Source organism: Orcinus orca, chromosome 5 (assembly GCF_937001465.1).
Source record: "Orcinus orca chromosome 5, mOrcOrc1.1, whole genome shotgun sequence".
In the NCBI taxonomy this organism is placed as follows: Eukaryota; Metazoa; Chordata; class Mammalia; order Artiodactyla; family Delphinidae; genus Orcinus; species Orcinus orca.
Window position 1 is genome coordinate 44,689,474 of NC_064563.1, and position 21,408 is coordinate 44,710,881.

Sequence of the window (21,408 nt, forward strand, 5' to 3'; positions counted from 1 at the left end):
CAAACTTAAAGACCATCCCATCACTTCTCCCACGGAGTAAACTGGTCTTGTCCCTGTATTTTGAAAAAGGTATTGTCTTTATACCAAACCATATCACCAGGTAGCTAGGTCTTCGAGATATCCTCTTAGTAGTTAAGATCTTGCCATCTCCATCATTCTCTCAATTCCGAGCATATTTTCATAATATCCCTGCTGACAGTAGTTGGAGGTCAGCACATGTGTTTTCTAAGTAAGTTTTCCTCACTGTAAATGCCAAGTGGACACTGGTGCTGAACAGCCTATCAACTAAATGCTTTCCCGATCCTGGCCAACAGGAACTGTCACTCAGAAAGCCACGTTCTCTCACACTGAGATGTCCAGGAAGCACACTTAGTCTCTATCTCTTCACGTTTCTGAGCCTTCTCCATCCATGACAGCCCCCTCCCCATACCCTCGGCTCCCTGTCAGTAACTCTGGGCTGCAGTGTGGTTTTTCATGGCATAAGGAGAAGAGGTTTCCGGGGTGACCAGGACGCAGACCTTCCAGTAATCAAATCCACAGGCAAGGCAGACATCAAGCAGCCTTTTGCTCATAGCCCTCTGCCGAACGCCATTCCAAACATCAAGTGACCCTGAATTGGATACCTTAAATTATATCACTAGTTAACAAGAAGAAGTTAGTGTTTTGTTTTCACCTCAGATGGTGCTTGAGAGCTCCAAGCAAATTAGCCCCCGGCTGCTGGGATTTCGCCAGACTGCATAGCCTGGTTATAGGCAAGACACCGCAGTGTGAGGGACCGGGGCCCCGAGTGGCTGGAGGGAGAGCCTCAGAACAGCCATGCCTCCCCGGGATGGGAAGGGGCCAGGAACAGGGGTTATCGTTCCTGGACCCAGTGGCACAAAGGCCCTCAGCGCTGGCCGCTGCTTGGGAGCTGTGGTCGAGTTTCCCCAAGGCCGCCTTCATCTTAAACCCTCTTAAAGGCTAAAGGCAAACAAATCCTTCTTGAAACCGGAGTCCGTTTTAAGATGTCTGTACGAAAATCCCCACTGAACTATTAGCTGTAATATCATATAATTTCCTTTTCCTGAGAGTAACACTCTTGGTGATTACCACTATAAGGAATTATAAGGCTCACCCTGTAAGAAGCTCTGCTCAGTTTCCCACGGTGATAATGTGTTACTAAGGCGATTTTCTGAATTTCTACCTGAGGTGTTTTTTCATTTCACTCCGACTACTAAATCCTTCCCTTTTCTTTTTTCTTGGCCTTTCCTGAGTTAGAAACACTGCATGGGATAGTTGATCTAGGTCTGAGTTGATCCTTAGCACAAAGGTCAGTTTGGGGGCAGAACAACAGAATTTACGATCAGACTTTCTTCATAATGAAAATATATATCTTTGGATGTTTTAAACCTTATTTTGCAGTGGTATCATGTGTTATTTTATATTTTTATAATCTGTGTATATAGTGTCTTCTTTTCAAGACTTTAGTTATTCAATAAATAGGAAATACTACATAATCCTTGATTCGAATTAGGTTTAATTTAAAATGTCTTTTTTATTTTAAAATATGACTTTAAAATGTCTGTTTTTAATTTGCACTTTTTTAATTTCCACTGTTGTCTGATCCATGTATCTTGAGTTTTATTGTTAAAAATGGGTTGATTTGGGTTTTTTTTTTTTACCAACTACAGACAATAAATTTTAAAACTTAATTTATATGGGATCAAAGGGTAACCTGAACATATTATATTTCTCCAGGAAAAAATATATATATATTCTAATGATAGAAAGTTAAAAGGAGACAAATTCCAGCTCAATAAATATTCAAGCTGCCTAACAGTGAAAGTCAGCTCTGGACGCCCCCAGTGAGTCAGTTGTGCATCAGGAATTGCTGTGACCAGGCCAGGTATTCAAGTAGGTGACTGCAGGGGTCCCTTTACAAAGTCACATCACCTTTAAAATTCCGTGGGTTTTTTTGTCTAGGCTTTCAGGAAGTAGAGAAAGGAGGATAATGAACAGGTACAGAGCACCTGCCCTGTGCCCATCTCTGAGCTCTTTTCATCCTTTCTACAAACCACTGAATTATTCACCCTATTTTACAGTTGAGGAAACTGAGCTTCATAAAGTAATGTGCCTTTGGAAAGAAGTAAGGATTCAGACCTAAGTCCTACTGATTCCAAGCACCCTGAGCTGATCACAGCAGAACCTGTCGCTTTCTGCGGCCAGCCCTAGGCCTGGGTCTGCTTGCCTGCGCCGGAGGGTAGTGAGGGAATGGAACTGGACCTACAGAGGGAAAGGCTGCGTTTCTCTCCTGGGGAAAATAAGCTGGGACTTTCAGTAATTAGAGAAGTTAACAATAGGTGGCGGTACATACCCATAACAATGATGGTGCCTGTGTTAAATCAGTACATTTTCTTTTTCTGAGTTCTGTATTGTTTTCAATCAAAGTGCTTTAAATGAGTCATTTGAGCAATTTATGCAGAGCATCCCTACCCATTTGAATAATAATAAAAAAAAGCAAATGGGAATGTCAGCTATCAGACGAGTTGCTCTTTGCATTTCTCACTGGGACAATAATGACGCCAGAGCAGATTTGGTGTCCCCTGTCCTAAACCTGGCTTACAGGAGCCTCCTTATGACCCCTTGCTGCTTAGGAGTTTCCTTCTGCCTTTTCTTTCTCTAAACCTACAGACTGGGGCTACTAGGGATGCTAAGAAAGTGCTTCTTGAAAAACACTTTGTTGTCAAACAGCAATGAAATGTGTTCGACTTCAGATGAAGGTTAGGACACAGAGTTGGATCCACAGCCTGGTTGCGTGTATAGCAGATACACAGCCGGCTGGCCCTTTGTGACCACATTTCCGGCAACATCCCTCTGGAGCTTCCCAGATTCGGCACAAGCATAATGAGCTCCCAAGACATCTCTGCCTCTGAGGCTCTGTACGCAAGGCAGTCTGTAGAGCCTTGTGCTCCAACATTCTGCTTTTCTGACTAAGCTGGACGTTTCCTTAAGTTTCTCGAGGGTGAAGCTCTGGTGTGTTTTTTTCTTAATGACATAAATGGGCTCCCTTGGTTGGCTTTTGACAACCGCCTCAAATAACATTTTCCTTCAGACGACCTTATTTGGGAATAAAAAGGAGTCTTTCTTCGGAGAGCTCTGGCCCCGGGATGCTGTATCTAAGAGCATCATTGGATTGTCCCCGTGGGCAGGACACTAGCTGACACCAAGCAGCCTCATTTGGCTGAGGACCCATTCCTCTTCATCGACAAAAAATGTAAACTCAGTGTCTCAACGCGTTTTTACTGTGTACCAACTATGTGTTTGATGTTGTGCTGGGTGCTGTCATGTGGCCTGAAATTACTTTTCTCCCAGCGTGAATTTGTGTGTGGAAAAAAAAACGGATACAGTATGAGTTAAAAGTTATCATCTTATCATTTATCAGTTTATCAAGTTATCTTTCTTATCTTCTAGTAAAAGTTATCATTTGTGAGTTGGGAGTAATATTTGCTCACTCACTGCTCCCTGTGAAGAACACATTAAACTACTTTCTTTAGCAAAATCAGGCAGTTCTTTCGGTTGCTACCAAATAACAAATAGCTGAATGGAATTCGTGTCCTGTTTCCTTCTGCCCAGCCTGCAGAGTGGGATGAACCTGCAGATATGCTTTGTCAACGACAGCGGCAGCGATAAGGACAGCGATGCCGATGACAGCAAGACCGAAACGAGCTTGGACACCCCCTTGTCTCCCATGGTGAGTCCCGAAGCTGCCACTGAGGCTCAGAGTGTGCTCTCCTGGTCGTTTAGCTTCTTTTCTGTTGTTAGTCAGAAACAAACATGTCAGAGGTTAAAAAAGCGGTGTCTCGTGACATTTCTTGACATGGCACGCTCCTAAAATGTGACAGTGATTGAAAAAGCAAAACTGTGATCCAAGAAGGATACATAAGCTCTGTTAAAGTTAGCGACGACTTTCATACTAAATCGTAAGAGAAATCACATAGGCCCTAAAAATTATAAAAGAAAATACACTATATACCAATCCTTCCCCACTGGGCTTAGAAATATGAAAGCAGACTAACGATGGGACACATTTTAAAAGGCAGGGGATGGGGTCCAGGCAGGGGTGGGAATGGTAACACATAGCTGTTGCTCAGAGAAGCCAGCAAGGTAATGTGGGTTAAACATTGGTTACTATTCCTTGCACACGTATTACAAAAGATGGCTTGATGATCCTGGGTGCTTGTTGCTGGATTTCTTTCCTCTCTGGGAGGTCTATCGCCTTTCTTACCAAAGACTAACTAATAGGAAACCGTGTTGGTTGTTGAGTGCAATGCCGCGTCAGAACTTCATAGGATATCTGAGATCCTGTCCGCTCCAGGGAGCAACGCACCGCCTTAGCTCTGGGTTAAATAGTTTGCTGTGTCTGTTCACTTCAAGAAAGGTTTGAGAGTAAGAATCAAAGAAATGTCTCAAGTTTGTTGCAAATATATATTCTCCGTATTATTAATTATGTTACTTTTTATGCTAAAATCAGAGTCTGTCACTGACTGAGGAAATAAAGTCGCTTTTAAAACGTTACTTGCGATGGGTACAAATCACATCAAGAGTTGAGTCCCTTGGTGGAGGGGACCCTTGGCTGCTTTGAGAGAGGGCTCAGGGAAGACTGTAGCTCAGCTCCAAAGATGGTACCCGGCACGCAAAGCTCAGGGCTGCTCTTTTTCCCTTCACAGAGCAAACAGAGTTCTTCCTATTCCGATAGAGACACTACTGAAGAGGAATCCGAATCCCTGGATGACATGGATTTCCTCACAAGGCAAAAGAAATTGCAAGCCGAAGCCAAAATGGCCCTTGCCATGGCCAAACCAATGGCCAAAATGCAAGTAGAAGTGGAAAAACAGAACAGGAAGAAGTCTCCCGTCGCTGATCTTGTAAGCAGCGAACGCTGAAATGCAAACGAGTGTTTGGTGGCTGCAAATGGTTGAGGCTGTCCCAGCCCTTTCCCAGAGTTATGCAAACTTGGGTTTTTACAAGGCAGTGTGTAAAACGTACTGTCATTGAGAAACATTTAAGTCTGTTTCTTTTTCCTTCCTACTGTATCACTGAAGGATACACACGCAACAGATTTCACTCACAAAAGTAAACTTTGCTCTTGATTCATATCTACTGTGTTTCTTAGGGGCAGTATTAGCTGTCATGGGAATATTTTAATTCCTTTAAAGCAGTCTCAGTTTAAGAACCCATTGCTATGGCAAACTCACTATTGCTTTAGCTCACGTTCCCCCCTTTTCAATGAAGACAGTATGGCAGAGTGGATGAGAGCCCTGGGCTTTGGAGCTTAAGACTAGCTCTGCCATTGACCTACTGTGGGGCTCTGGACACGTCTCAGTTTTCTCATCTATAAAATGGGTATAATAATAATAGCTGTGTCAGAGCACGATTGTGGAAAAAGTAGTCAAAGCACTTAGCACAGTGCTTGTACCATGCTATAAGTTAATAAGTAGCTGATATTATTAATTTTATCCATGTCATTGACATTACTTGAGCTCCCTGGTAATTCATTTGTGGATGTAATAATTGACTCTCAGTCGTAGACCAGTCCAAAAGCTTTTGATTTGAGTAGTGTCCCATTCTGATGCCAATAGCGTTTCAGATGATGTGCATATATGGAGGGCCTCGCATTGGGAAAGTCAGATGGGGAAAGCTTTTAAGCAAGGAACCTGAAGTGGGTGAATGAAGGTGGGTCTTTTAGGAGAAAACTGGGTCGTACGTTCAGTGTGCTTACAGCTCACCCCTCCATTTCTTCCCTTTCTGTCTTCAGCTGCCACACATGCCTCATATAAGTGAATGCTTGATGAAAAGAAGTTTAAAGCCCACTGACCTGAGAGACATGACTATTGGGCAGCTACAAGTGATAGTCAATGATCTCCATTCCCAGATAGAAAGTAAGTGTAAGATGCTCTGGAAAATGGGATATTAAGTGTAAAATACCATGGGATGGATAGTACTATTTCCTGGGTTCAGCTCCTTGGTACGTTTCATTGGGGTCCTCCTGTGTACTTGCAAGGAAAAGAAGAGAATCACAACGCTCTCTTTCTGTTTTTGGTTTTTTTTACTGTAAAATGTTGAGAAACTTTAAGACTTTTTCAAGGTTCACAGAGGTTAGGGATCCTTTTTATTCGTCTGAAATCCCCAGCTCCCAGCACAGTGCCTGGCATATAGTTGGCTCCCAACGCCTGTTTGTAGAATATAATTTTGTAGTTACAAGTCATTTATTATACAGTTATACGCTCAGCTTTACTTGCATGTACATTCATTTTAGGTCATCAAATTCTATTCGACTTATGCTGTGGGACTCCAGGTGGTGAAAGTATATGTGACCGATATGTGAAAATTATAGGGTGAGAAGGCGTGGGCCTTTTCCCCCCAGAATGAAGAAGGGCCTCCACAGGAAGTGTGCAGGGCGGGTGGTCAGTGAGTGGCATTCACTCGAAGTGATTGGTTACGCAGGGAAGGGCAGGTGCTGGACCAATGAGAGAGCTCGCTCACTGGGACAGCATGCTTAGCCCAGGTGAACTCACGAGCCCTCCAGCCTCTGGAACATACAAGTCCATAAAATCTGTAGGCTGATAGATTAAAACCACCTAAGAGACATGCCAACCAAATGCAAACCAACTAGATGTATTTACTTATTCAGGTACAATAAAGGTATTGTGGTTATGTTAAATTTTTTTAAAAAAGAGACCTGTCTTTAGAGACACATACTGAAGCATTTACAGATGAAATAATATGATATCTGAAATTCTCTTTCAAATGATCTAGTGGGAGAAGGGGAGATAGGTGAGTTCAAGACTGGCCATGAGTTGATAACTGTTGAAGCTGGCTGGATGCATGGGGCAGGGGGATTCCTTAAACAATTCTCTTTACTTTTGTATCTCTTTGAAAATGTCCATAATAAAAAATTTAAAACTTCATACAGAAAAGACATTCCTACTCACTATGCAGGCACCCTACTGAGTACTAATATAAAAAGCTACCCTAAGAACCCACTAGAAAAAATAAAATTGGATGTATTCAGTGACAAGTTAATACCTTCAGCATTTTAAAATCAAGAGAAAGGGGCTTCCCTGGTGGCGCAGTGGTTGAGAGTCCGCCTGCCGATGCAGGGGACATGGGTTCGTGCCCCGGTCCGGGAAGATCCCACATGCCACGGAGCGGCTGGGCCCGTGAGCCATGGCCGCAGGGCCTGCGCGTCCGGAGCCTTTGCTCCGCAACGGGAGAGGCCACAGCAGTGAGAGGCCCGCGTACCGCAGAAAGAAAAGAAAAAAAAAAAAAAAATCAAGAGAAAGGATTTAACATTTTAATTAGGAAACCATAGATTCACAGGCTTTTAAAAAATTCTACTACATTTTAATTTTAGTTGAGCATAAATTACTAGGAATTAAGGACTTAAAAGGCTTTCTGATCTTTTACCACTGAAACATCCTTCTTAGACTTTTAAATAATAACATTGCCAGCTAGTCCTTTTCAGGAGTAGATGGAGTTTTAGACCTCTTTGTATGACTTTTTTGGTCCTTTTCTAAGTTGAAAACTAATCTGAACTAAAGGCAGACAAATGCATCATTTGAGGTCAGGATCTCTGAAAACATTTCCAAGGAGGACCTCGCTGAATACCCCCTTCCTTTCTTTGATTTCTGGGCCCAGAGCTCTTGCTAAATGAATGCTATCCCTCATGTGTCCACATGTCCAGACCTAGAAGCTTTCACTCTTAGCTGATGTGAGGGGGGAAAAGCAAGAGAGAGCTCCCTGCTTGTTTATATTTTTCAATGGCAGAAGCCAAATTAAACCCAGTACACTGATTTCAGGAAGACTAGTTATGTTTCCATCTATTTTATGCCCGGTAGAAATCCTGAAGAATGCTTTCCTCAGCACCCATTGTCCAGAGAACTCAGGGGTTGTTTCTTCAGGTCTTACACATCTGGTTCTCACACAGCTTTAGATATTACTGTTTCCTAGAACAACCTGCACGTAGGCTCCTCGCCTCGACCCCGAGGAGCCTTTGAGCATCCTCAAGGCGCCTTCCTCCCCAGCTGGGGGGGGTCTGATGGGGCTCTTGTCGGGTGCAGTGGCCCCCCCAGCTCTCCGTGTGGCAGGAGCACCCTGAAGATGAACGGTGGAAAACTTAACGTGCCCCAGACTTCCGCGTTCACATTTCTTGAAAACAAAATCCCGCTTCTTCTAAAAAGCTGTTTTCCTAACAGCTAACAATTTCTTTTCCCACTCTAATGTGAATGTAATTGGATATACTTTGTACTCCTTTTCTGTCAACACTTCTATAAGTATGCAAGCTAGTCGTGCTCTCAGATTGGTGACCTCTCCTGGGCTTATGAGAAGCTAATGTAAGAACTCTACATTTTAGCAAAAAGAGTCTCCTGCTATGTTTAACTGTTTGTGTATATGTTTGTATCTATCGTACGTATGTAATGGTGCATAAGTGGTTTCACGTCCTGACTTAGATGCAATGTTATCTGTTTCTAAACGCTTTCGTTTCTTTGCCCCAGGCTTGAATGAAGAGTTGGTCCAGCTGCTCCTCATACGAGATGAGCTGCACACAGAGCAAGACGCCATGCTGGTGGACATCGAGGACCTGACCAGGTCAGTGGTGCCTCATCTTTGCAAAGAAGGAAGGAAGCCTGGGATGGTTGGAAGTCTAAGAATTAAGGCAAGAGCGAGCTCTAGAGAACTTCTTTCCTTACTTCCATCAGTAACTCGCCTAATCTCTGCTGGTGTCAGCTGTTTAGATGGAGGGGAAGCGGCCAAAACTGCTCCCATCCAAATGCATGGCTTCTTCACAACCATCCTCCCCTAGTGATGGATTGTAAGTGCATTAGAACTGCATCCACCCCCACTTAAATCAGGTCAGCAATTCTGGCCTAAGGACATTATCCTGAAGGACTGTCTCCTTGAGAGTCGTCCCTAAGCCATTCCATGCTGGCACGATTCCAGCACGTGGTGGGTACCACCAAGTGGCACTTGGTGTTATATGACCTGACTCTTGATCGCATCTGCCATGCCCGGAAGGCAAGGACACTGGCATCTTTCCACAGCACCAGCGCCACCAGATTGCTCTCACCATGGGGAGACTCCAAGACTTGAGTTTCTAGCTGGGCCTGGTTCCGAGCGCCTGTCTGTAAAGAGGTAAAGAATGCTTCCTTCCCTGGGGCATAGGGAAACTAGGCTAATGCTGGACAAGATCTTGCATTTCTTCATAGTTTTCCTTGTGGAAAGGCCTCTCACCATAAATATATAAAGTATATGAAATACCGTGAGCATTCCTATGATCCTGTACTGTATTTACGATGCCGCCTTGTCTGAGACAGTTTATAGGAAGTCTTTAAACCACAAGGCAACAGTTACTATTAATCCCAGAAATGGTATTCAGAGAGTAGAAGCTCCCAAGGAGAGAAAGAAAACTGCTTGTCACGGTAACATAAGGAATTAACCACACGATCCAGAACCATCCAGGAGAAGTTTGAAAACATATGTAGTGGAAATGCTCTCAGCACTCACCACAGGGACCACTTCTCAATGTGTAACACTGGGTAAAATATTTTTCTAAATGCAGTGTTATAAAAATAGCTCGGGGAGCAAAATAAATGCTGCAGAACTATGTTTAAGTTAGTTTTTAAAGACCTATGGGCAGCACTCTGTTTTGTACGCTTTGGATGTTATATTGCCTCACCGCTAACAAAAAAACGAAAACACAAAAACCCAGAAGGTCTTCTCATACCGTCTTAGCATATGTGCCTGCATGTGAAATATAGTAACACTCAAATACTATTATTGCCCCCTACAGCCGTATTCGGGCACTGCACCAACAATTGTAAGACACCTGCCTTTTTGTTACGCGAACAGCTTTGCATATAGGGATTAAGATTATGGGAAATCAGTAGTGAAATATACAACCAGGACATGCATCTTCTGAAAAATATATAGACTCTTTCGTCAATTCTGTGGCTTGCCTATGAAAACAGAGACCGTTTCTCTGCCCCTCAGAGCAGCGTTGGCACCCCTCGTTGCTAAGACGACATTCAGAGGCTCCTCCCTTCTCTCAGAATGTTAGGCTATTACTTAGGTTTGCAGTGAATTTTGCTTATCCCTTCAGATGGTGTGATCATGGGAGACAGGGTGGGCAGAACCATGGGGTTCAAAGGAGAGGAGTCACTAATTTAAAGGTACTGGAGGAACCCTTTAAATTAGAGCAGGTGGGGAGACGTTTCTATGCCCATTCCTGGCTGCAGAAATAGAATTTTGCTCATGGAGGGATCTAAGGATACTTAAACTTCCCTAAAGGTTGCAGTGCCAGAGTTTTGCAGCCAGATCCCAGAAGTCCAAGTGCTTGGCCGCCGGGAAGCCCTGTTCACCTATTCCCTTTACCTGTGCAGCTCCTACCATTCAGGTGTCAGTTCAGATCGGTGGTTCTCCATTTTGGCTGCACACTGGAACCACCTGGGGAGTTTTTAAAATACTGATGTCTGGGTCTCACTCCCAGAGATTCTGATTTAATTATTCTGTGAAGTAGCCTGTGCCTTAGGAGTTTTAAAATCTTTCCAGATGATTCCAACGCACAGCCTAATTTGAAAACCTTGGGTTTAGATACCTCTTTGGAGAAGTGCTCCCTGATCCCGCAAGACTGATGTAGGGCCCTCTGTACTCCTGGCAGCATGGCATCCCTCCCAAGTAGAGGCTAATCCTATTGTGTTATATGGTTTACAACCAACCTGGCTATAAGCCCCCTGAAAGCAGAGACAACACTATTTTCATTCATTGCTGTGTCCTCAGAACCTAATACAGGGCCTGCCAAGTACGTAGTAGGTCCTCAATAGGGATTGTTGATAAAAAGAAGTCCTTGTGGGGCTTGAGTGAAATAAATCCTAGTAAAGACTTTATAAATAGTTGACGAGAACCTTTTGGTTTTATGGAAGGAAACCCTTTCCCTCCTTTGTTTACAATTTTAATGAAATTCACCCTTGTATGTATGTCTCAGAATAACACCCAGCTTTCAATATTTTCTGAAGCTCTTGCCTGCCTGTTCTTTCCTTCTGTCTCAGAAAACCCCTTGTTGTTTGTATGCACGCGCGCACACACACACACACACACACAGATACATATTTTAAAACTGCTCTAAGAACTACACTTTAATTAGCTACCACGGAATCTTAGTCACTGGGCATCAAAATATTTCTTGAGCTGAATTTGTTCAAGTGAGGCCCATGAGCTACTTTATGAAAATGTTAAAAAAAAGATGGTCTGCTAGAAGGCATAATTTCTTTTTTAGGAATAGGGTGCTATTGATGTCTTTTTCCTGAGTCCCTTTGTTGGTAAATGAATATCAGAATATTCTTTGTGGGCTGCTGCATGTGGCAGGGACGCTGCTGTCACTTCTCTGTTTCTGAATGTATTTGCCCTGTAACACAGATGGGAGACATTCTGCATAATGCCAGTGAGTTTAAACTTGATGTCACTGACTACCCAAGGCTAGGCAGCATCCAGAAACTGCCCCTGGACCTTTGATGACAGCTGAAAACCACACCCTTAGATGCTTTTCTCTTGCCAGATTTATAATTTCCTAAGATCCTCCTTCAAAACATTTGTTTCTTGCAGCCTGCAGACCCTGCCACTCCCTGGGAAGACGTTTACTTAGTGCCCGATCGAGTGATGTAAGCAGCTTAGCCATTCCTCCCACTTCATCTCCACTGGCCAGCTGCTGGTTAGCCCAACTTTGGTCTCACAGGCCGTAATAGGGCTTGATGAGTAAGACTCACCCCACCCTGTGGCCCGCTCACTGCCGTGATCATGCCCTTGGGACTAACTGAGGGGGAAACAATATGCAAATGTGGGAAATCTTGACAACCACAAAGGCCTACCGTTTGTTTGGAAGACATTAGCCTTTGTAAGAATAAAATTGAACTATTGTATTATTAACAACAGCCTTGTTAATACTTAGATTTGCATCTATGTGCGTGTTTGGATAAAGTAGTCATGCAGTTACTTTCTATCACAATACCTTGTTTTGACTTTTTGCTTAGCACTTAATCTTCTATCTGCTCTCTCCTTGCTTGCTGTCTGTTCCTTTCTCGTCTCTTTCCATTATAATATATACTCCATGAGAACAAAGATCACTGCTCACCACCGAACCCCCAGCACCAGGAGCACAGAGAAGGCACATATTAAACATTTGTTGAATAAATTATCCTAGTTACTTTTCTCTTTTCATTTTTAAACACGGCACTTTTCTTCTCAAAGGAATGTGACCTCTACATGTCTCAGGTTAATCCCGTGGCTTACTAAATAAAAGGAATCGTACATAGAATATAAAACTTGGAAGAGGGCAAATCCTTTTGAACGAAGTACCGTTTCTTGAGTCTCTTGATTTCACTATGAGTAACTCCGAGCCTCCGTTTGGAGGATGTCTTAGCTGTTGATGGGAAAGCAGTTTGGCTTTCTCCTTAGCACTAAATAATTGTATTATTCATTTTACAGACACGCTGAGAGTCAGCAGAAGCACATGGCCGAGAAAATGCCTGCAAAGTGAAAAGAAGCCATCCAACCAGAGGACAAGCTAGAATTTATTTTGCTTCTGTGGTTGTAAAAATGCTGTTGCTAAAGGTGGCATAGAAACAAACAAATATCAGTGTTAGTCATCGATAATGTCTGAAGCTTAACGTCCAGTGATTGGCCTTTGCTTCTTAATTTATTTTAATTTTTTTACTGTGCCACTAAATATCAGGCATTTTAATAAAATATTGTTACAAAAAATGTACAGTACTTACACCATCCCAAATCATGGTTAATCAAAGAGGGTAGTTTTAACTTTATTTTTATTTGTTTAGAGATTCTGAGTTGGAGCAGTATTTTACCATTTGACTGCTTTCATTCTTCACTGTAGTTTTAAAGAAGAACTGTAAATGACGGTGCTATCCAAGTCAAAAAATACATGCCTGCCTCGTAGTGAAGTTGTAGGTCTCTGTAATATGTATATTTTAATCAGTTTTCAACATTTTGTGAATGTTGACTACCTGAAGTTCATTTTTAGATGTGCTATTAACATTCTGTTGGATTCAGAGGGTTCCTTAAAAGTTTTATGTATAAATATGTAAAATAAAAATTAAAACTTTGTTTCATAGGATATGTCTTTTTGCTCACTAGCAAGCCCTACACTGGCTGTACTTCTTCCCTCTTCACTCTTCCTCAACTGAAATCCCCACCGGGAAGCTTTTATCAGCGAAGAAACAAAGGGCTCCGGAGAACAAGAAATGCAGGGAATCGCCAAGAAGATCGGGGAGAGTATGGGAGAGAGAGAGAGAGTGTGTGTGTGTGTGTGTGTGTGTGTGTGTGTGTGTGTGTGTGTGTGTGTGTGTGTGTGTGAGAGATCCAAAGATGACAACAGTAGGCACATCAGAGCCAGCATTGTTACTGCTGAAAGTTATCAGTCTGGAATTTCAATACTTTATTATTTAATAGCTGCTGGTTTTGTCAGAGCCAATGACTGCATCCAAACTGCGTTTCCCAAATTTGCCACGTGAACAGATGACGCCTGCTTTTACACTTTTCCCAAGGCCAGTTGGTGCCGTTTTTCACATTTTAACCACTTCTATTGGTCTCATGAAGAAAAATGCCAAGTCTAAAGCAGGTTACAGACTGTTCCTCAATAGGTAGAGAGTTTCAGAAAATCGATGTAATTAGCGAATGTCCACGCAGGTATTAGAGAACCTTAAACTAAAGCTGAGATGAGCAATCAACATTCCAGAACCACCCACAGACCACCTGGTTTCACTATAAGGTCCATGATGTAATCTGAAGATAGAAGGTTAGTCAGTTTCCTTTTTTAAAAATACCCAGATAGATATTTTAAGTAATTCAGAGTTGCCAATTTTCATAGCCTTCTTCTTTTAGTAAAATAGTCCGTCTTACATTGAAACACTCATCATTTCTTTATGGGCTTCAATCAAGTTATTTTCATTCGGAATAGAAAAATAATGCAGCCCATAAATATATTTCGGTTTTCGACAGTTGGCTACGGAACAGGACAGGTTGCTCGCCACTGGGCTGAAGGGTGGAGCCCGAAGTCCTCTTTGCACCAAGGTCTCTAACTGAGCCCCGAAGTCCTGCACCAGCTGTCAGTGCTCCCCTGGGGTGACCCCAGCCCTGAAAATCTAGGCACAGCTAGTGGAGCTTTGTTGCTTCAGCTGGGTGAGAATATTGGTCACTAAGCCAGCGGTTCTCATCTTCAGCGACACAGTGGAATCACTTGGGGAACTTTAGAAACCACGGGGGCCTGGGTCCCACCCCCATAGACACTGATTTAATTGGTCCAGGATTTTTTAAAGGTCCCTTGGTGACACTAATGTAAAGAACCACTACCTTGGACTTCCTTCTTTTTTAGCTTTTCTTAAATCATTTTTTAGTACCTTTTCTTTTTCTAATTCAAATATATTCCTATTAATTTGGAACTTTGGGGGAAAGCCAACCTAGGAAGAGTGCCACGAAAATGCCTGAGCCCGAGTGAGAGTGGTAACGTGACCGAAACCTCCTACAGTGACATCTGTAACCTGAAATCCTGACGCTAAAACTCAGCCCACCAAGAAAGATGATCTTCATTTTTTAAATCCTTGCCAGAACTGCCAACTCCAATAAGAATTTAGAAATGAGTTTTCTCTTTGTCTTAAGCAATGCTGCCTCTCTGGCTTGAAATATGTTCTGAAGAAATCCATGGCCTCGAAATGCTTCAGTTGTCTGAAACCCATAATTATAAGTGAAGAGCCCTAACTCGAGAAGGAAGGAAGTGAGATTACACCCACAAGCGCCCCTCAAAACACTTCTGGGGGCAAAGCCAGCTGAAAGAAGAGCAGTTCTTCCCACCACCCCAAGACCATCAAAGGAGATTATACCAGTGTACCCATGTTCCTTTCACACTTCCCTGCCTCTGGTAGAGATGTCACCAAGTGACTCACCTCCAAGGGGATTCTTGCAAAATTGGGTCTTTCCAGCCCCTTTGATTAGCTTTTTCAGCAAGGACTGGGATTATTCCCAACAGGATTCTTATCTGCTGTAGATCACCCTTCCATACATTAATTAGCACCCTCACTAGTTTACCTGGCTGAGTTAGATGCTAGAATTCCTGAGTTAAAAAATAGGGCCACCTATCCTCCCAATTTTAAGAGAGAGGTGTAAGCAAGAACGCACAGGCTTTGGAGCCAGAAGGGACTGGGCACAATGCTGACTCTACCATCTTCCTAGTGATTTGACCTTAAGCAAGTTACTAAAGCTCTACGTTATTTTACCTTCTGCAAATAAGATCTCTTGGGATTATTCTAAAGATTGAATAAAACAGTGTCCGTGAAAGCACTGGCACCCAGTGGATACCCAATAATTGTTGACAGGAGAAGTAAATGATCACAGTTTGGGTAGAGGAGGCATTCTGTATTTTACCAGTTTCTGAGGTTTAACACATCCTTGTAGGCTTTTTCTTGTTTATTAATCATTAACTTACAAAACAGATGCTTAAGGGAAAAGTTCACTTCAATCTTCAAGCCCCCCTCCCTCCTCCAAATACTGATGTTAATACTTAGAGTGTATTCTCACACACCTTTCTCCACACTTATACAAACAGATACACACATACAGGTTTTGTGTTTCAATTTGTTTATGCAAAGGTGGGAGCACAGAAAACTCAGTGCTTTGCAACCTGCTTTGTCCGTGGACACCCTTCCAGGTCAGTACATACAGACCTAAGGCATTCTTTTTAACAGCTGTATAGTAATGCCCAGTATGCTGGAACATACTTTTATTAGTCATTCCCTTTACTGATGGACATGAAGGATCTTCCCAGATCTCTGCCACTAAAAACAGCGATGCAATAAACATGCTTGTACTTACATCTCCATGGGCTTTAATTCTGTGATGACCTCATTTTTTTCTTTAAACATTACTTAGTATTTGTTTAGATACTTCAAACTACAGAGAGCTAATTAAGGTAGGGAAGACCAGGTGAGTTTACTGAAGAGAAGTTTAGTTTCTTAAAATTAGACCAACGCCCCTTATCTGAGTAACACCAACTCATTTCTAGAGCACAGGTGTTACTTCCTTGATGCAACTGTTTCTCTCTATTACACACACACACACACACACACACACACACACACACACGCACACGCAACTTAGCCTCCAAGGATTGTCATCTGCTTCCTGAATACAGATTTTTCTCTATTTCCTGTTTGAGGGTAGAGGCAAACCTCAACCATCTTTGTAATGATAGCCCTCAGCACAGAACGCAGAGTTTTCTCTCGAAGAGAAACCCTGATCATTGGGACCCACCCTTTTTCTTTGAGGTACGCAGGCCTCTCACTGTTGTGGCCTCTCCCGCTGCGGAGCACAGGCTCCGGACGCGCAGGCTCAGCCGCTCCGCGGCATGTGGGATCCTCCTGGACCGGGGCACGAACCCGCGTCCCCTGCATCGGCAGGCGGACTCTCAACCACTGCGCCACCAGGGAAGCCTGGGACCCACCCTTTTGACACTTCCACTAGCTGGTGGACCCTACTCTTCCTGATGCCTGACACCTCTTCTCTCAGCTGCCGGAGGAGCCCCTCAGCCTGATTTTCACTCAGGTTTAATCTCATCGTTTTCAAGCTTGAAACCCCGTGACTGGCTGACGCTTCTTAAGTCCCTCCCCTCTCAAAATTTTTGATCTATGATCCTGGAGACTTTCCTTCCACAGAATGTCATCTCTGCTGTCTCTGACAGACAGCCCTATGGCGGGTATAGCTGGCCATCTACTGAAATTCATCCCTCTCCACCATGTTCTTAGTTACATAGTTGTCCCTGGGAAGTGGCTAAACAAACAGGGACTACAGTTCCCACCCTCCATCCATTTGCATTTAGATGTGACCCATGACCGATTTTCATCAACAGAGTGAGTGTGATGTGTCTTAATTCTAGCCAAGGCTTTGAAGAAGGGGTCTGCCTTCTCCATGGTTTCTTTTTCTCCTTGCACCAGCTGCTATCACAAGGACCTAGCAGAAGGCAGAGCCACAATATGGAAGGAGTTTGGGTCCCTGAGTCCACTGCATGAAGAGAGCTGCCTGCTGTCCAGTAGGGTTTGCCCCATGCGGTTGCAGAAGTGAGAAAAACTCTGATTATGTTTGAGCCATTATACTGCATTGAATCTCTTTGTTACCATACCTAGCATTACCATAACTAATGCAAGTCCTTAACAAGGACAGCCATAGTCCTTTAAGAAAGAGCTGGAACACAAACCCAGGTCTCTGAAGACAAACCCTGTGTTCTTAACCACCAACCCACACTGCTAGAGGCTGTGCCTCTTCCCTCTAGAAAATCTTCTCTAGGTCAGTGACTCACCCTTTTTCACTTCATGGACCTCTTCAGTTTAGTTTAAATCCTAACCCCCAGTCTATATCTTCCTTTAGCCACTGGGGCAGAAACTGGATAAGGTCAAAATAAGATTTGTCATGAGCAAACAATCAATTCATTCCAGAAACAAGAACTTGGATTTTACTATAATGTCAGAAACACAAATATTTATCAAGTGACTACAGGAGACCACTTTGGGGTCCAACTGGAAGAGCCTTGGGTATCTGCAATCCTCAGCACGAGGCTTTGACTATTACCACCCCAGCTGAATTCTGATGCTTAGAAACGCGATTACCTTTTGCACTGACGTTCATTTATTTTTTCTAAATAGGATATGACACATTCTTATGAAGTAGGTTGATGGGTAATGAGTTTTTCAGGATATTTTAATTGAGGCTTATAGTCAGTTGTTGGTATAAATTAGTATTATATTAAATAATTTATGAATTATGGTCTAGCTGTGCAGAATGAAAAGAACGTCTCACTCCTAATTTCTGAGAGTCCAAAAGGTCTTTCATTTAGTAGCCTTGGTAGGAAATGATTTACCAGGACTAATTAATTGGCCATAAGAAATGCTTTGCCCGAGCGTCCTTCTCTCCGTCCATCCCCCTATTCTATAACAATGCTCTGCCTATGTTTGTAACACGGCCCTTGTTTTTCAGACTACTGAATCCACTTCCTCACACACTGTACAAGAGCACAAGGTAGAAAAGCGATACTTAGTGAAAGGCAGTTTTATTTTCACCCTCCAGACTAGCCATTCAAACTTCCTTCATGATTATTTACTACCACAGTCTCTCTTCTTTTATATTCAATCAATACCTTATTTGCTTTCTGGCTTTGCAGAAAATAGTGGCGTGTATCCTGACTCTGGTAGTGCACAGACAAGGCTGGAAGTGAGTTCTTTAATTTTCTGCCTCATAAGGTTACTTCCTTCCAGATGTCTGTTAGTTCTCAGTAGAAATTACAGTCTGTAATGACGTGTTCTCTCACCTTATGAGGGGGCTTTTTAGGTCACAGAGCACCCCCCATGTATTAGAAATGGCATTTGAAAGACAACCAGGGGTTCACCTTGGGAGCAATTCAGATGTGAGGGTTCAAGGTGAAAACGGTGTGGACTCTTACAGGCAACAGCGAGGGAGGACTTTCCTGTTTATCACAAAGCATCCGCTTCCTCTTTCCAGTGATGTGAAGGACTCCCGTCCCTGCTGCTTAAGAAGGCTGATTTTAAGATGTGTCATTGTCTCCGATGCAAATCAGGTTGAAAATGGAACTCCAGGCGACTCTGTCAGGCTAAGTAATTTTTTTAAGGGAAGTAATAAATGCCTCAGGAGCAATAATTCGGTGTGGGGATATTTCGTATGGGAGGAATAAATCCATCTCCCTGCAGTTCTGGCTAAACTAAGAGTGGGAGGAAAACAGAACACGGGCCTTTTCGGAGTTCCCAAACAGTCTGACCGCACTGCAAGTCGGGGTGCTGGGTCTTTAGGGAGACAGCAGTTTTCACTTCCCGGACCCGAGGCCAAGAGCCGGAGAGGCGAACGTGCGGACTGGGGACGTGGACGTTTCAATGAATGGCCCAGGAAACCAGGCAGCATCTGCAGACCAGGGCGCCTCTGCGGCAGGCATTCCCACGATGGCCACATCCTCCACAATGGCATTTTGGTGCCCGGAACCCGTTTGCCAAGCAGCTCCTGGTGCTATCGCCTCTGTGAGAGTCAGAGGTAGAGAGCCCCCGGTGTGTCTTTCAGAGACTTGCAGTTTCCCATGAGGATGTTATGTTCTGCAGTCCCCAGTGGGACCCGGTGAAGCTCTGAGGCAGGCCCGCCCCCAGGAGGTCTGAGGCCTAGAAGGGGTTTGGCAAAGGCAGCCTTGAAAGGGCTGAACAACTGAGGTTTTATGAGTTTTGCAAGCAATATGTAAACAATTAAAAACCTCATTTGAGTTTCCTCTACTTCCCAAGCTGATCCGAAGGCTATCTCCCCCAAACACTCAGGCAAGAATCACTCAGGAAATGCAAAGTAATGGGCTTTAGAGGGAAGGGGTACATCCAATAATAAAAAATAAAACATAAAAGTTTAGAATTATGCCCCTTTTGGCCACACTTGAAATGTGTTGTCCATTTGCCCCTTACAAGAAAGAGTCCTAGATAAATCGTTGTCTTGAAATCTAAACTGTATCTCAAGTCTTATTTTCTTGGTCTCTTGTTTCTACTATAATCAGCCCAGTCCCCCGATTTGCATAACTGCTGTGCCAGTGTAGTACCAACAATGCCCTCCCCAATCCACTAAACTAAAAAGTCTCAATGCCCACTTCCTCTTTTCAAAAGTACACACATGTGTATCACTTCCTAAATGACACTCATTGTCAAGAATTTTGGACTATAAAATCATCGAAGAGTTGTTTTTATCTGAGACAGTTAACCGCTCCTTTAAAACATCGCAGTTGCCTTCATATCTTAAGAGCCTCTGTACATACAAGTTGGGGCCAAATATACTCTTCATCCTCAGAATTTTGAATTTCAAAGAAAGCAGGAAGTTCACATACAAATGACTTTCATTTCAGGTGTTTGTATGGATTTTCCTCTACCACCAATTAATTGGGCAAGCAGCATTGCTTTCACATCACACCAGAAAGTGAAAACCAAATCTTAGGGCTACTTCAGATTTCTGAGACAAGTACTTATGGTCATTCCCAACTCAAAGTTACTCAGGCTTCTTGGCTCAAGATGAAAGCATTTTCATTGGGAATTCCTTTGGCTTCACTTTCCAGGCCAGTCATGTAAACCATCCAAAACATAGACCAGTCTCACAACAACTGCAAGGGGGGGTGGGCTGCCAGGTCTTTATGAAAATGGTAGCTTTACCTTCCAAGTCCTGAAGCCAAGAGCACAAGAGGGTTGACCACGAGGATTTGTCCAAAGAATGGAAGAGGTATTTGATAAAACCAGTATTAGAGGCAGCTGGGAAGGGGGAAAGAAGACACTGAGGTACACTAACATGTACGTTGAGCTGTGTAGAGGGGCAAGGAGTTGGACCACTGGTTATGTACATCTCTTCCAGAGGTCACACGTGCAGACGTATTTAGGAGCCAGATTGGTAATGGAAGTAACTGAAACAAGTTGAGTATAAAACAAAAAGGAATGATGGAGAGCACATACATACCCTGGCTAAAGGGATTCACAGCTAAATAAATGTTAACTACACACATAACTAACTGTTGAGTTGACCCGGCTTCTGCAAAACTTTTCTAGGATTTAAAAATATCCTGGATTCGTTGCAGAGTACATCACCTCTACTAACTAATGTTTTAGCTATACGACATTATTAGCCACCATTGAAAGTCATTCTAAGAAAGAGACCCACAAAACATACTATTATGTTTACTGACAGAAAGATCTTATTACAACATTACACCATGACAACTTTATGAGGGCCTGGGGAGATATTCCTTTCAGGTGTCAACACCAATATTAGTCAAGTTTATCTGATGATCACTGTAAATTTTTTGACTGATAATGTTGCCCTCTTTGCTTTGGTTTCCAGGAAGCAAAGAACTAAATTTACAGTGCACCTATGACAAATTAGTTAAGAGCTTGGGATGATGTAACTGTTAAGTGACTGTATTATCCCTGTAAGTTGCCTCAAATTCTTTTGAGGAACTGAGAAAGGTGTCATAAGCAAATAAATATCTCTCTATATTTATTTATTTACATTTTATCTATATATTTACCTCTATATATTTATTTAGCCCTCTCTGGCTACCAACACCTGGAAACTTCTCACAGTGGCAGAATCTCCAGGTAGCTGCCAAAGACAGAAATCTCTTTTGTTTTAGAAGATCAAGAAAATAAAAACAAGTCCTGATGTCAACAATACCCCATCCCAAATCTCTTTTGTCTGTCCTCTCTTCCATATTTCCACTATCATGCTGTAATCAGATTCTGCTCTTGTGATCAGTGATTGCTATTGTCTTTGTATTCTCAGTGCATGTTACCATTCTTC

At 43.0% G+C, this 21,408-nt stretch overlaps 1 protein-coding gene across 6 annotated transcripts in view; it reads left to right on the forward strand.

Annotated features, from left to right (window-relative positions):
- Positions 1 to 13,157, forward strand: part of SCHIP1 (schwannomin interacting protein 1) — a 575,059-nt gene extending 561,902 nt beyond the window's left edge. For 5 of the 6 annotated variants that reach the window (XM_004281846.2, XM_049709743.1, XM_049709742.1 and 2 more), the window contains 5 exons: positions 3,613 to 3,730; positions 4,707 to 4,904; positions 5,795 to 5,918; positions 8,535 to 8,628; positions 12,517 to 13,157. In XM_004281846.2, coding sequence (XP_004281894.1) covers positions 3,613 to 3,730; positions 4,707 to 4,904; positions 5,795 to 5,918; positions 8,535 to 8,628; positions 12,517 to 12,568 — 586 coding nt within the window. In that variant the 3' untranslated portion in view covers positions 12,569 to 13,157. Of the gene's footprint in view, positions 1 to 3,612; positions 3,731 to 4,706; positions 4,905 to 5,794; positions 5,919 to 8,534; positions 8,629 to 9,080; positions 9,172 to 12,516 lie in introns of all 6 variants that reach the window. The other variant, XM_049709741.1, reaches the window with a different exon arrangement.
- Positions 13,158 to 21,408: the final 8,251 nt, after the last annotated feature.